Source organism: Oncorhynchus keta, unplaced genomic scaffold (genome assembly GCF_023373465.1).
Source record: "Oncorhynchus keta strain PuntledgeMale-10-30-2019 unplaced genomic scaffold, Oket_V2 Un_contig_28710_pilon_pilon, whole genome shotgun sequence".
Taxonomy (NCBI): Eukaryota; Metazoa; Chordata; class Actinopteri; order Salmoniformes; family Salmonidae; genus Oncorhynchus; species Oncorhynchus keta.
The window spans coordinates 1-15,000 of NW_026286179.1; the positions used below are offsets into that span (position 1 = coordinate 1).

The window sequence follows — 15,000 nt, forward strand, 5'->3', positions numbered from 1 at the left end:
GAGGAGGCTGTTATAGCAGCAATGTTCCAACATCTAGTGGAAAGCCTTCCCAGAAGAGTGGAGGCTGTTATATAGATGTCTGTAGATGCTAAACCTTCAGAGGTTGCAGGCATAGACACACTATACCAACATGTCGTTATAGCAGTCATCTGTGTACAGCCTTAACCCTTTCCAGCTCAGAAGACACTATAGGAGACCTGAAGAAGCTCATCGCTGCCCAGACAGGCACACGGTGGGACAAGATCGTACTCAAGAAATGGTGAGAAAGAAATTAAGTCCCTAGTCTACGGACCAGTGACGAGTCACTTCCCTAGCCTACGGACCAGTGACGAGTCACTTCCCTAGCCTACGGACCAGTGACGAGTCACTTCCCTAGCCTACGGACCAGTGACGAGTCACTTCCCTAGCCTACGGACCAGTGACGAGTCACTTCCCTAGCCTACGGACCAGTGACGAGTCACTTCCCTAGCCTACGGACCAGTGACGAGTCACTTCCCTAGCCTACGGACCAGTGACGAGTCACTTCCCTAGCCTACGGACCAGTGACGAGTCACTTCCCTAGCCTACGGACCAGTGATTTGTGTCACCCTAGCTCTACGGACTCAGTGACGAAAGTCACTTCCCTAGCCTACGGACCAGTGATCCAGTCACTTCTAGTTTACTGACCAGTGACGAGTCACTTCCTAGCCCCACGGATCTCTTTATTAATTATTTTTTAAATAATTAAGGTACAAGCTGCTAAGAACAATTATTATTATCTCCAATGACGGCCTACTGCGGCCAAACCCGGACGGCGCTAATAGTAGTGCGTCAATTCTATGGGACTAGGTTACGGCCAGGTGTGATTCAAATCAAATGTATTTATAATGCCCTTCTTACATCAGCTGATATCTCAACGTGCTGTACAGAAACCCAGCCTAAAACCCCATACTGCAAGCAATGGTGTAGAGGCCTGAATCGAACCAGGTCTGTAGTGACGCCTAGCACTGAGATGCAGTGTCTTATTTCTTTACTCATCTATTGTTCACCTAATACCTTTTATTATTATTTTTACTTAAAAATTGCACTGTTGGTCAGAGCCTGTAAGTCAAATCAAATGTATTTGTCACATACACATGGTTAGCAGATGTTAATGCGAGTGTAGCGAAATGCTGGTGCTTCTAGTTCTGACAATGCAGTAATAACCAACGAATAATCTAACCTAACAATTCCACAACTACTACCTTATAGACACAAGTGTAAGGGGATAAATAATATGTACATAATGATATATGAGATGAGTAATGTAGGGTATGTAAACATTATATTAAATAGCATTGTTTAAAGTGGCTAGTGATATATTTTACATTAATTCCCATTTATTAAAGTGGCTGGAGTTGAGTCAGCGTGTTGGCAGCAGCCAAGTAAGTATGTCACTGTTGGTTAGAGCCTGTAACTAAGTATGTCACTGTTGGTTAGAGCCTGTAACTAAGTATGTCACTGTTGGTTAGAGCCTGTAACTAAGTATGTCACTGCTGGTTAGAGCCTGTAACTAAGTATGTCACTGTTGGTTAGAGCCTGTAACTAAGTATGTCACTGTTGGTTAGAGCCTGTAACTAAGTATGTCACTGTTGGTTAGAGCCTGTAACTAAGTATGTCACTGTTGGTTAGAGCCTGTAACTAAGTATGTCACTGTTGGTTAGAGCCTGTAACTAAGTATGTCACTGTTGGTTAGAGCCTGTAACTAAGTATGTCACTGTTGGTTAGAGCCTGTAACTAAGTATGTCACTGTTGGTTAGAGCCTGTAACTAAGTATGTCACTGTTGGTTAGAGCCTGTAACTAAGTATGTCACTGTTGGTTAGAGCCTGTAAGTATGTCACTGTTGGTTAGAGCCTGTAAGTATGTCACTGTTGGTTAGAGCCTGTAAGTATGTCACTGTTGGTTAGAGCCTGTAACTAAGTATGTCACTGTTGGTTAGAGCCTGTAACTAAGTATGTCACTGTTGGTTAGAGCCTGTAACTAAGTATGTCACTGTTGTATTCGGGCAAACGTGACAAACTTTGATTTAGATCGCTGCGTCACTCAGAAACTTGTCAGTTGTGGCATATTTGGAACCAATGACGAGTCACTTCTCCTTCTCTTCCTCCTGTATTATTCAGACTGGTCTCTGTGTCGTCTACGTTTGTATCCAGGGTAACGTGTTAGAATATTAAGGTAGACATGTAGAACCTACAAGCCTCTGTGACATGTAGAATGAGGAATCACGTCATTTCTATCTGAAACGTTCCGGAAGGAATCTGGTCGAGGCTGTGTTCTTCCTCTGTGACGTGTAGAATAAGGAATCATGTCATTTCTATCTGAAACGTTCCGGAAGGAATCTGGTCGAGGCCGTGTTCTTCCTCTGTGACTGACTTCCTGTTTTCTCCTCTCAGGTACACCATATTCAAGGACCACGTGTCTCTGGGAGACTGTATCCTTTTTGAGCCCTCGGAAGTGCAGTTTCACTGTTTGACCACCGGATGGCGTTTTATTGTCGTGAGTCTCGTCTGTGAGGCACAACTGGGCCATTTCTATCTGGACAGACAGCGGCAAGGAGTCAAACGGGGCTATATTGTTTTCAATAATGTGCTTTTTGGTGTTTTAAATTAGGGTTACACCATTAGGTTCAACAGTGTGTTGGGAGACTGTATCCATTAGGTTCGGAAGTGCAGTTTTAAATTAGTGTTAGGCATAGGTTCAACAGTGTGGTTAAATTAGGGTTTGGCATTAGGTTCAACAGTGTGGTTAAATTAGGGTTAGGCATTAGGTTCAACATTTTTGTGTTTTAAATTAGTGTTAGGCATTAGGTTCAACAGTGTGTTTTAAATTAGGTTAGGCATTAGGTTCAACAGTGTGGTTAAATTAGGGTTAGGCATTAGGTTCAACAGTGTGGTTAAATTAGTGTTAGGCATTAGGTTCAACAGTGTGGTTAAATTAGGGTTAGGCATTAGGTTCAACAGTGTGTTAGGCATTAGGTTCAACAGTGTGGTTAAATTTAAGATGAGATTGGATGACTTTGTGACTGTGCCAGCTAGGGACCACTGTATAGCTGCCTCCAGAACAACATTCATGACGGAGAATGCTAAAACAGCTGTTTAACCAAGAGGAAATAGAACACTATTGAGCCCTTAGAACAGCAGTTTCACTCTGACCAGGGAGGAATCTGTAAACTGGGTGATACTGTGAGCCAACATGTCTGCTTTCCTTCCAGATTTTGCTACTGTTAGATATAGTAAGGAGAGAGAGAGAAACATACAGCAACATTTGAATGTCTCTCCTCCTCCTCACTTTATCTGATGGTTATTGTCAGGTGGGTTTCTACATGTAAACAACGTTTTGTTATTGAGAAATGCTGTTGGTGAAGTATTGCCTTGAAAGTGAGGTTTCCTGGTTTAGTTCATTATATTGAGGGAAACTCGGGGAAATTATTTGGTTGTGCAACTCGAGACATTTGACACACACATAAACACGGTACATCTGGCATATGGATGGTGTTTATGTGGGACTATTGATCATCACCACCACTGTTCTCCTCCTTAACTCACCTGTCTGCAGATGAGATCCATGATGGGCAGAACCTGGAGCTGTACTACCAGTAGAAGACTGAGGACACACCACACACACACACCTATGTATTAACAAGGCTTGAGTTTGTTGATCATTGGATCAGGGTTTTGCGGAAGACATTGATGATGTTCTAGTGATGAAATGTTTTGATATTGTTTGGAAATAAAAACAAATATTTATATTAGTTTAATTTGTCTCCATCTCTAACTTATATTATTATAGTGCACTACTATAGACCAGATCCCTTTATAGTGCACTACTATAGACCAGATCCCTTTATAGTGCACTACTATAGACCAGATCCCTTTATAGTGCACTACTATAGACCAGATCCCTTTATAGTGCACTACTATAGACCAGATCACTTTATAGTGCACTACTATAGACCAGATCCCTTTATAGTGCACTACTATAGACCAGATCCCTTTATAGTGCACTACTATAGACCAGATCCCTTTATAGTGCACTACTATAGACCAGATCCCTTTATAGTGCACTACTATAGACCAGATCCCTTTATAGTGTACTACTATAGACCAGATCCCTTTATAGTGTACTACTATAGACCAGATCCCTTTATAGTGCACTACTATAGACCAGATCCCTTTATAGTGTACTACTATAGACCAGATCCCTTTATAGTGTACTACTATAGACCAGATCCCTTTATAGTGCACTACTATAGACCAGATCCCTTTATAGTGTACTACTATAGACCAGATCCCTTTATAGTGCACTACTATAGACCAGATCCCTTTATAGTGCACTACTATAGACCAGATCCCTTTATAGTGCACTACTATAGACCAGATCCCTTTATAGTGTACTACTATAGACCAGATCCTATATAGTGCACTACTATAGACCAGATCCCTTTATAGTGCACTACTATAGACCAGATCCCTTTATAGTGCACTACTATAGACCAGATCCCTTTATAGTGCACTACTATAGACCAGATCCCTTTATAGTGTACTACTATAGACCAGATCCCTTTATAGTGCACTACTATAGACCAGATCCCTTTATAGTGCACTACTATAGACCAGATCCCTTTATAGTGCACTACTATAGACCAGATCCCTTTATAGTGTACTACTATAGACCAGATCCATATAGTGCACTACTATAGACCAGATCCTTTATAGTGCACTACTATAGACCAGATCCCTATATAGTGCACTACTATAGACCAGATCCCTATATAGTGCACTACTATAGACCAGATCCCTATATAGTGCACTACTATAGACCAGATCCCTATATAGTGCACTACTATAGACCAGATCCCTTTATAGTGCACTACTATAGACCAGATCCCTATATAGTGCACTACTATAGACCAGATCCCTTTATAGTGCACTACTATAGACCAGATCCCTTTATAGTGCACTACTATAGACCAGATCCCTTTATAGTGCACTACTATAGACCAGATCCCTTTATAGTGCACTACTATAGACCAGATCCCTTTATAGTGCACTACTATAGACCAGATCCCTTTATAGTGCACTACTATAGACCAGATCACTTTATAGTGCACTACTATAGACCAGATCCCTTTATAGTGCACTACTATAGACCAGATCCCTTTATAGTGCACTACTATAGACCAGATCCCTTTTATAGAGCACTACTATAGACCAGATCCCTTTATAGTGCACTACTATAGACCAGATCCCTTTATAGTGCACTACTATAGACCAGATCCCTTTATAGTGCACTACTATAGACCAGATCACTTTATAGTGCACTACTATAGACCAGATCCCTTTATAGTGCACTACTATAGACCAGATCCCTTTATAGTGCACTACTATAGACCAGATCCCTTTATAGTGCACTACTATAGACCAGATCCCTTTATAGTGCACTACTATAGACCAGATCCCTTTATAGTGCACTACTATAGACCAGATCCCTTTATAGTGCACTACTATAGACCAGATCCCTTTATAGTGCACTACTATAGACCAGATCCCTTTATAGTGCACTACTATAGACCAGATCCCTTTATAGTGCACTACTATAGACCAGATCCCTTTATAGTGCACTACTATAGACCAGATCCCTTTATAGTGCACTACTATAGACCAGATCCCTTTAGTGCACTAATATAGACCAGATCCCTTTATAGTGCACTACTATAGACCAGATCCCTTTATAGTGCACTACTATAGACCAGATCCCTTTATAGTGCACTACTATAGACCAGATCCCTTTTATAGAACACTACTATAGACCAGATCCCTTTATAGTGCACTACTATAGACCAGATCCCTTTATAGTGCACTACTATAGACCAGATCCCTTTATAGTGCACTACTATAGACCAGATCCCTTTATAGTGCACTACTATAGACCAGATCCCTTTATAGTGCACTACTATAGAGCCAGATCCCTTTATAGTGCACTACTATAGACCAGATCCCTTTATAGTGCACTACTATAGACCAGATCCCTTATAGTACTACTATAGACCAGATCCTTTATAGTGCACTACTATAGACCAGATCCCTTTATAGTGCACTACTATAGACCAGATCCCTTTATAGTGCACTACTATAGACCAGATCCCTTTTATAGTGCACTACTATAGACCAGATCCCTTTATAGTGCACTACTATAGACCAGATCCCTTTTATAGTGCACTACTATAGACCAGACTCTGTTCTGTCTAGGTAAGAGGTTCCCTATATAGTGCACTACTATAGACCAGACTCTGTTCTGTCTAGGTAAGAGGTTCCCTATATAGTGTACTACTATAGACCAGACTCTTATGTCTAGGTAAGAGGTTCCCTATATAGTATACTACTATAGACCAGACTGTTCTGTGCCATTTGGGACAGAACCTCTGAATATTAGTCAATATTAACTGTAACGATGTTAAAGGTAGACTCAGCGATGTGGCGAAGATTCACAAAGTAAACTGCATAGTGGGTCCATTTCCGCATCAGCTAAAAGCGTTGAAGCGCGAGGCTCCACTTCTCTGCTGTTCTGCTCCCACGTTGTAACCGTGGAGAGACCGAGACCGTTGCTCTGTGTGATTGTCTGAGAGGGAAGGCTTCCATCTCGCTCGTCTCCGCTGCGGTCCTGCTCGTAGCAACGTCATTTCAGAGTTTAAATATTGAACACGCCGAATGGCACGTGTCTTTTTTTCCCCTGTTGCTCGTTTGAAAAACGAGATTCAGTCTTGGAGGTGTTTCCTGACCGATTCCGCGTTTGGTTTTATTGAGGTTTGTCCCCATGAGATACTGTACACACGGAAGCCTGTTTCAAATCCTCAGAATTAATTGAAGACAACTCAAACAAATCTGTATTTTGTACATTTTTGCTGGGGATGTTTTAGTTGTGCAATTTTACGTGAAGGTGTTTGGTGCGGTATTTCGTAACAAAAATTGCGACGTGTTGTCTTAAGAACACAAAGTCTGTCTGCTGGGCAGGTCCATCTATGCTATTGGATAGAGAGCTGTCACCACAGCGGTCAATTCAATTCAGCGGTCATAGAGATGGAAAGAGGCCGTATCATTGTATCTGTGTGTAGTGGGGGGTCATAGAGATGGAAAGAGGCCGTATCATTGTATCTGTGTGTAGTGTGGGGGGGTCATAGTGATGGAAAGAGGCCGTATCATTGTAACTGTGTGTAGTGAGGGGGTCATAGAGATGGAAAGAGGCCGTATCATTGTATCTGTGTGTAGTGGGGGGGTCATAGAGATGGAAAGAGGCCGTATCATTGTATCTGTGTGTAGTGGGGGGTCATAGAGATGGAAAGAGGCCGTATCATTGTATCTGTGTGTAGTGGGGGAGGTCATAGAGATGGAAAGAGGCCGTATCATTGTATCTGTGTGTAGTGGGGGGTCATAGAGATGGAAAGAGGCCGTATCATTGTATCTGTGTGTAGTGTGGGGGGGTCATAGTGATGGAAAGAGGCCGTATCATTGTATCTGTGTGTAGTGGGGGGGTCATAGAGATTGAAAGAGGCCGTATCATTGTATCTGTGTGTAGTGGGGGGTCATAGAGATGGAAAGAGGCCGTATCATTGTATCTGTGTGTAGTGGGGGGGTCATAGAGATGGAAAGAGGCCGTATCATTGTATCTGTGTGTAGTGTGGGGGGGTCATAGTGATGGAAAGAGGCCGTATCATTGTATCTGTGTGTAGTGGGGGGGGTCATAGAGATGGAAAGAGGCCGTATCATTGTATCTGTGTGTAGTGTGGGGGGTCATAGTGATGGAAAGAGGCCGTATCATTGTATCTGTGTGTAGTGGGGGGGGTCATAGAGATGGAAAGAGGCCGTATCATTGTATCTGTGTGTAGTGGAGGGGTCATAGAGATGGAAAGAGGCCGTATCATTGTATCCGTCCCACTACGGCGTCTGTGACATCATGGGTAGTGCAGATCACGATTGGCTGTTACCTCCTGATGACCCTTGGCTGCACATGACTCCCAACAGGGTCACCAGTAGGGATCAGCCAATGAAGTTGGAAGTCCCAGCCAGTTGACTACATTGAAATGGTGGAAGTCCTCAATGGTGCTGCCCCGTGCTATAACACAACCGTTTGGCCACTAGAGGCCTCTATCATTCTCTATGGTGGTGGTAAAGCTTCCACCATATTGCCTCTATCATTCTCTATGGTAGTGGTATAGCTTCCACCATATTGCCTCTATCATTCTCTATGGTGGTGGTAAAGCTTCCACCATATTGCCTCTATCATTCTCTATGGTAGTGGTAAAGCTTCCACCATATTGCCTCTATCATTCTCTATGGTACTGGTAAAGCTTCCACCATATTGCCTCTATCATTCTCTATGGTAGTGGTAAAGCTTCCACCATATTGCCTCTATCATGCTCTATGGTACTGGTAAAGCTTCCACCATATTGCCTCTATCATGCTCTATGGTACTGGTACAGCTTCCACCATATTGCCTCTATCATGCTCTATGGTGGTGGTAAAGCCTCTATCATTCTCTATGGTAGTGGTAAAGCTTCCACCATATTGCCTCTATCATGCTCTATGGTGGTGGTAAAGCCTCTATCATTCTCTATGGTAGTGGTAAAGCTTCCACCATATTGCCTCTATCATTCTCTATGGTACTGGTAAAGCCTCTATCATTCTCTATGGTACTGGTAAAGCCTCTATCATTCTCTATGGTAGTGGTAAAGCTTCCACCATATTGCCTCTATCATTCTCTATGGTACTGGTAAAGCCTCTATCATTCTCTATGGTGGTGGTAAAGCCTCTATCATTCTCTATGGTACTGGTAAAGCCTCTATCATTCTCTATGGTAGTGGTAAAGCTTCCACCATATTGTCTCTATCATTCTCTATGGTAGTGGTAAAGCTTCCACCATATTGCCTCTATCATTCTCTATGGTGGTGGTAAAGCTTCCACCATATTGCCTCTATCATTCTCTATGGTGGTGGTAAAGCTTCCACCATATTGCCTCTATCTTACAGATCAAACATTTAACGCCTCCACGCAGTCTTTTTAATTTTTTTATTTTAAATCATCACGGGATGTCTAATAAATCACTGTGTTTACTTCATGAAAATAACTTCAAATAAATGTTTTATCATTTATTTCCCTGAGCCTCCTTCAGCCATCGGAATGCTCTGTCGGTGTGTTGATAGAAATTTAAATATATTTACATGCACAGCTCTGATTGGCGGATAGGATTGAATAGACTCTAGAGCAGGGATGGGCAACTCCAGTCCTTGGGGGCTTGATTGGTGTCACACTTCAGCCCCAGCTAAGACATCTGACTCCAGTAATGCAATGATGATGTTCTTCAGTTCAGAACACAGCCAGTCTAATCAGCTGTGTTTGCTAGGGAAACAGTGGGACTGGAGCTGCCCATCTCTGCACTAGAGCCTACCCTGCTTACCCCTTCAAAGTAGGTGGAGTCATATGCAAATAAATGATGACTGGCCATTGGACAGAAAAATCAGATCAGATTGTGATGTCATGCTGTGGGTCAAAAACTCCATCCCACCTGAACAGGCTGAAATTCCAAGCATGATTTTCAAAAGGACATTATCGTACATTTTATACAATTTCAGAGTGTTACTTCAACCTCATAGTGTGGAGATATTGTTGAAAAAAACAAAACAGTAAAATCACATTTTTGACTGCACTGGTTCGGGGCAAGGGAAGGGGTAGGGATTTAATTGGGACACACTGTCTCTTTCACACACAGGTGTGACAGTAAGGAGACATCAGCAGTAGTCACACAGGTGAAGGTGTGAGGCAACATCAGCAGTATTCAGAGTAATCCTCTTCTACATAGTTAGCTGGGAACAGACCGACCTACAGACAGAGAGACGGGAGTTAGCTGGGAACAGACCGACCTACAGACAGAGCACGGGAGTTAGCTGGGAACAGACCGACCTACAGACAGAGAGACCGGAGTTAGCTGGGAACAGACAGAGAGACGGGAGTTAGCTGGGAACAGACAGAGACAGGAGTTAGCTGGGAACAGACAGAGAGAGGAGTTAGCTGGGAACAGACAGAGAGAGGAGTTAGCTGGGAACAGACAGAGACAGGAGTTAGCTGGGAACAGACAGAGACAGGAGTTAGCTGGGAACAGACAGAGACAGGAGTTAGCTGGGAACAGACAGAGACAGGACTTAGCTGGGAACAGACAGAGACAGGAGTTAGCTGGGAACAGACAGAGACAGGAGTTAGCTGGGAACAGACAGAGACAGGAGTTAGCTGGGAACAGACAGAGAGACAGGAGTTAGCTGGGAACAGACAGAGAGACAGGAGTTAGCTGGGAACAGACAGAGAGACAGGAGTTAGCTGGGAACAGACAGAGAGACAGGAGTTAGCTGGGAACAGACAGAGAGACAGGGAGTTAGCTGGGAACAGACAGAGAGACAGGAGTTAGCTGGGAACAGACAGAGACAGGAGTTAGCTGGGAACAGACAGAGAGACAGGAGTTAGCTGGGAACAGACAGAGAGACAGAAGTTAGCTGGGAACAGACAGAGAGACAGGAGTTAGCTGGGAACAGACAGAGAGACAGGAGTTAGCTGGGAACAGACAGAGAGACAGGAGTTAGCTGGGAACAGACAGAGAGACAGGAGTTAGCTGGGAACAGACAGAGAGACAGAAGTTAGCTGGGAACAGACAGAGAGACAGGAGTTAGCTGGGAACAGACAGAGAGACAGGAGTTAGCTGGGAACAGACAGAGAGACAGGAGTTAGCTGGGAACAGACAGAGAGACAGAAGTTAGCTGGGAACAGACAGAGAGACAGGAGTTAGCTGGGAACAGACAGAGAGACAGGAGTTAGCTGGGAACAGACAGAGAGACAGGAGTTAGCTGGGAACAGACAGAGAGACAGGAGTTAGCTGGGAACAGACAGAGAGACAGGAGTTAGCTGGGAACAGACAGAGAGACGGGAGTTAGCTGGGAACAGACAGAGACAGGAGTTAGCTGGGAACAGACAGAGACAGGAGTTAGCTGGGAACAGATAGAGAGACAGGAGTTAGCTGGGAACAGACAGAGAGACAGGGAGTTAGCTGGGAACAGACAGAGACAGGAGTTAGCTGGGAACAGACAGAGAGACAGGAGTTAGCTGGGAACAGACAGAGAGACAGGAGTTAGCTGGGAACAGACAGAGAGACAGGGAGTTAGCTGGGAACAGACAGAGACAGGAGTTAGCTGGGAACAGACAGAGAGACAGGAGTTAGCTGGGAACAGACAGAGAGACAGGAGTTAGCTGGGAACAGACAGAGACAGGAGTTAGCTGGGAACAGACAGAGACAGGAGTTAGCTGGGAACAGACAGAGAGACAGGAGTTAGCTGGGAACAGACAGAGACAGGAGTTAGCTGGGAACAGACAGAGACAGGAGTTAGCTGGGAACAGACAGAGACAGGAGTTAGCTGGGAACAGACAGGAGACAGGAGTTAGCTGGGAACAGATAGAGAGACAGGAGTTAGCTGGGAACAGACAGAGAGACAGGAGTTAGCTGGGAACAGACAGAGAGACAGGAGTTAGCTGGGAACAGACAGAGAGACAGGAGTTAGCTGGGAACAGACAGAGAGACAGGAGTTAGCTGGGAACAGACAGAGAGACAGGAGTTAGCTGGGAACAGATAGAGAGACAGGAGTTAGCTGGGAACAGACAGAGAGACGGGAGTTAGCTGGGAACAGACAGAGAGACAGGAGTTAGCTGGGAACAGATAGAGAGACAGGAGTTAGCTGGGAACAGACAGAGAGACAGGAGTTAGCTGGGAACAGACAGAGAGACAGGAGTTAGCTGGGAACAGACAGAGAGACAGGAGTTAGCTGGGAACAGACAGAGAGACAGGAGTTAGCTGGGAACAGACAGAGAGACAGGAGTTAGCTGGGAACAGACAGAGAGACAGGAGTTAGCTGGGAACAGACAGAGACAGGAGTTAGCTGGGAACAGACAGAGAGACAGGAGTTAGCTGGGAACAGACAGAGAGACAGGAGTTAGCTGGGAACAGACAAGAGACAGGAGTTAGCTGGGAACAGACAGAGAGACAGGAGTTAGCTGGGAACAGACAGAGAGACAGGAGTTAGCTGGGAACAGACAGAGAGACAGGAGTTAGCTGGGAACAGACAGAGGACAGGAGTTAGCTGGGAACAGACAGAGAGACAGGAGTTAGCTGGGAACAGACAGAGAGACAGGAGTTAGCTGGGAACAGACAGAGAGACAGGAGTTAGCTGGGAACAGACAGAGACAGGAGTTAGCTGGGAACAGACAGAGAGACAGGAGTTAGCTGGGAACAGACAGAGAGACAGGAGTTAGCTGGGAACAGACAGAGAGCAGGAGTTAGCTGGGAACAGACAGAGAGACAGGAGTTAGCTGGGAACAGACAGAGACAGGAGTTAGCTGGGAACAGACAGAGAGACAGGAGTTAGCTGGGAACAGACAGAGACAGGAGTTAGCTGGGAACAGACAGAGAGACAGGAGTTAGCTGGGAACAGACAGAGAGACAGGAGTTAGCTGGGAACAGACAGAGAGACAGGAGTTAGCTGGGAACAGACAGAGAGACAGGAGTTAGCTGGGAACAGACAGAGAGACAGGAGTTAGCTGGGAACAGACAGAGAGACAGGAGTTAGCTGGGAACAGACAGAGAGACAGGAGTTAGCTGGGAACAGACAGAGAGACAGGAGTTAGCTGGGAACAGACAGAGAGACAGGAGTTAGCTGGGAACAGACAGAGACGAGGAGTTAGCTGGGAACAGACAGAGAGACAGGAGTTAGCTGGGAACAGACAGAGAGACAGGAGTTAGCTGGGAACAGACAGAGACAGGAGTTAGCTGGGAACAGACAGGAGACAGGAGTTAGCTGGGAACAGACAGAGACAGGAGTTAGCTGGGAACAGACAGAGACAGGAGTTAGCTGGGAACAGACAGAGACAGGAGTTAGCTGGGAACAGACAGAGACAGGAGTTAGCTGGGAACAGACAGAGAGACAGGAGTTAGCTGGGAACAGACAGAGACAGGAGTTAGCTGGGAACAGACAGAGACAGGAGTTAGCTGGGAACAGACAGAGAGACAGGAGTTAGCTGGGAACAGACAGAGAGACAGGAGTTAGCTGGGAACAGACAGAGAGACAGGAGTTAGCTGGGAACAGACAGAGACAGGAGTTAGCTGGGAACAGACAGAGACAGGAGTTAGCTGGGAACAGACAGAGAGACAGGAGTTAGCTGGGAACAGACCGAGAGACAGGAGTTAGCTGGGAACAGACAGAGAGACAGGAGTTAGCTGGGAACAGACAGAGAGACGGGAGTTAGCTGGGAACAGATAGAGAGACAGGAGTTAGCTGGGAACAGACAGAGAGACAGGAGTTAGCTGGGAACAGACAGAGAGACAGGAGTTAGCTGGGAACAGACAGAGAGACAGGAGTTAGCTGGGAACAGACAGAGAGACAGGAGTTAGCTGGGAACAGACAGAGAGACGGGAGTTAGCTGGGAACAGACGAGAGACGGGAGTTAGCTGGGAACAGACAGAGAGACGGGAGTTAGCTGGGAACAGACAGAGAGACAGGAGTTAGCTGGGAACAGACAGAGAGACAGGAGTTAGCTGGGAACAGACAGAGAGACGGGAGTTAGCTGGGAACAGACAGAGAGACGGGAGTTAGCTGGGAACAGACAGAGAGACGGGAGTTAGCTGGGAACAGACAGAGACAGGAGTTAGCTGGGAACAGACAGAGAGACAGGGAGTTAGCTGGGAACAGACAGAGACGGGAGTTAGCTGGGAACAGACAGAGACAGGAGTTAGCTGGGAACAGACAGAGAGACAGGGAGTTAGCTGGGAACAGACAGAGAGACAGGAGTTAGCTGGGAACAGACAGAGACAGGAGTTAGCTGGGAACAGACAGAGAGACGGGAGTTAGCTGGGAACAGACGAAGAGACAGAGAGACAGGAGTTAGCTGGGAACAGACAGAGACAGGAGTTAGCTGGGAACAGACAGAGAGACGGGAGTTAGCTGGGAACAGACAGAGACAGGAGTTAGCTGGGAACAGACAGAGACAGGAGTTAGCTGGGAACAGACAGAGACAGGAGTTAGCTGGGAACAGACAGAGAGACGGGAGTTAGCTGGGAACAGACAGAGAGACAGGAGTTAGCTGGGAACAGACAGAGAGACAGGAGTTAGCTGGGAACAGACAGAGACAGGAGTTAGCTGGGAACAGACAGAGACAGGAGTTAGCTGGGAACAGACAGAGAGACAGGAGTTAGCTGGGAACAGACAGAGAGACAGGAGTTAGCTGGGAACAGACAGAGACAGGAGTTAGCTGGGAACAGACAGAGACAGGAGTTAGCTGGGAACAGACAGAGAGACAGGAGTTAGCTGGGAACAGACAGAGAGACAGGAGTTAGCTGGGAACAGACAGAGAGACAGGAGTTAGCTGGGAACAGACAGAGAGACAGGAGTTAGCTGGGAACAGACAGAGAGACGGGAGTTAGCTGGGAACAGACAGAGAGACAGGAGTTAGCTGGGAACAGACAGAGACAGGAGTTAGCTGGGAACAGACAGAGACAGGAGTTAGCTGGGAACAGACAGAGAGACAGGAGTTAGCTGGGAACAGACAGAGAGACAGGAGTTAGCTGGGAACAGACAGAGACAGGAGTTAGCTGGGAACAGACAGAGAGACGGGAGTTAGCTGGGAACAGACAGAGAGACGGGAGTTAGCTGGGAACAGACAGAGAGACAGGAGTTAGCTGGGAACAGACAGAGACAGGAGTTAGCTGGGAACAGACAGAGACAGGAGTTAGCTGGGAACAGACAGAGAGACGGGAGTTAGCTGGGAACAGACAGAGAGACGGGAGTTAGCTGGGAACAGACAGAGAGACAGGAGTTAGCTGGGAACAGACAGAGACAGGAGTTAGCTGGGAACAGACAGAGAGACAGGAGTTAGCTGGGAACAGACAGAGAGACAGGA

General features: G+C 45.8%; 1 protein-coding gene across 1 annotated transcript; it reads left to right on the forward strand.

Moving 5' to 3' along the window:
- Positions 1-100: 100 nt before the first annotated feature.
- On the forward strand, positions 101-3,776 carry LOC127923187 (ubiquitin-like protein 5; the record flags this gene model as incomplete). Its single annotated transcript, XM_052507135.1, has 3 exons — positions 101-259; positions 2,413-2,450; positions 3,575-3,776. Coding segments are annotated over 3 exons (241 nt in total), but the record flags the coding sequence as incomplete, so codon positions are not given.
- Between the last annotated feature and the right edge of the window lie 11,224 nt (positions 3,777-15,000).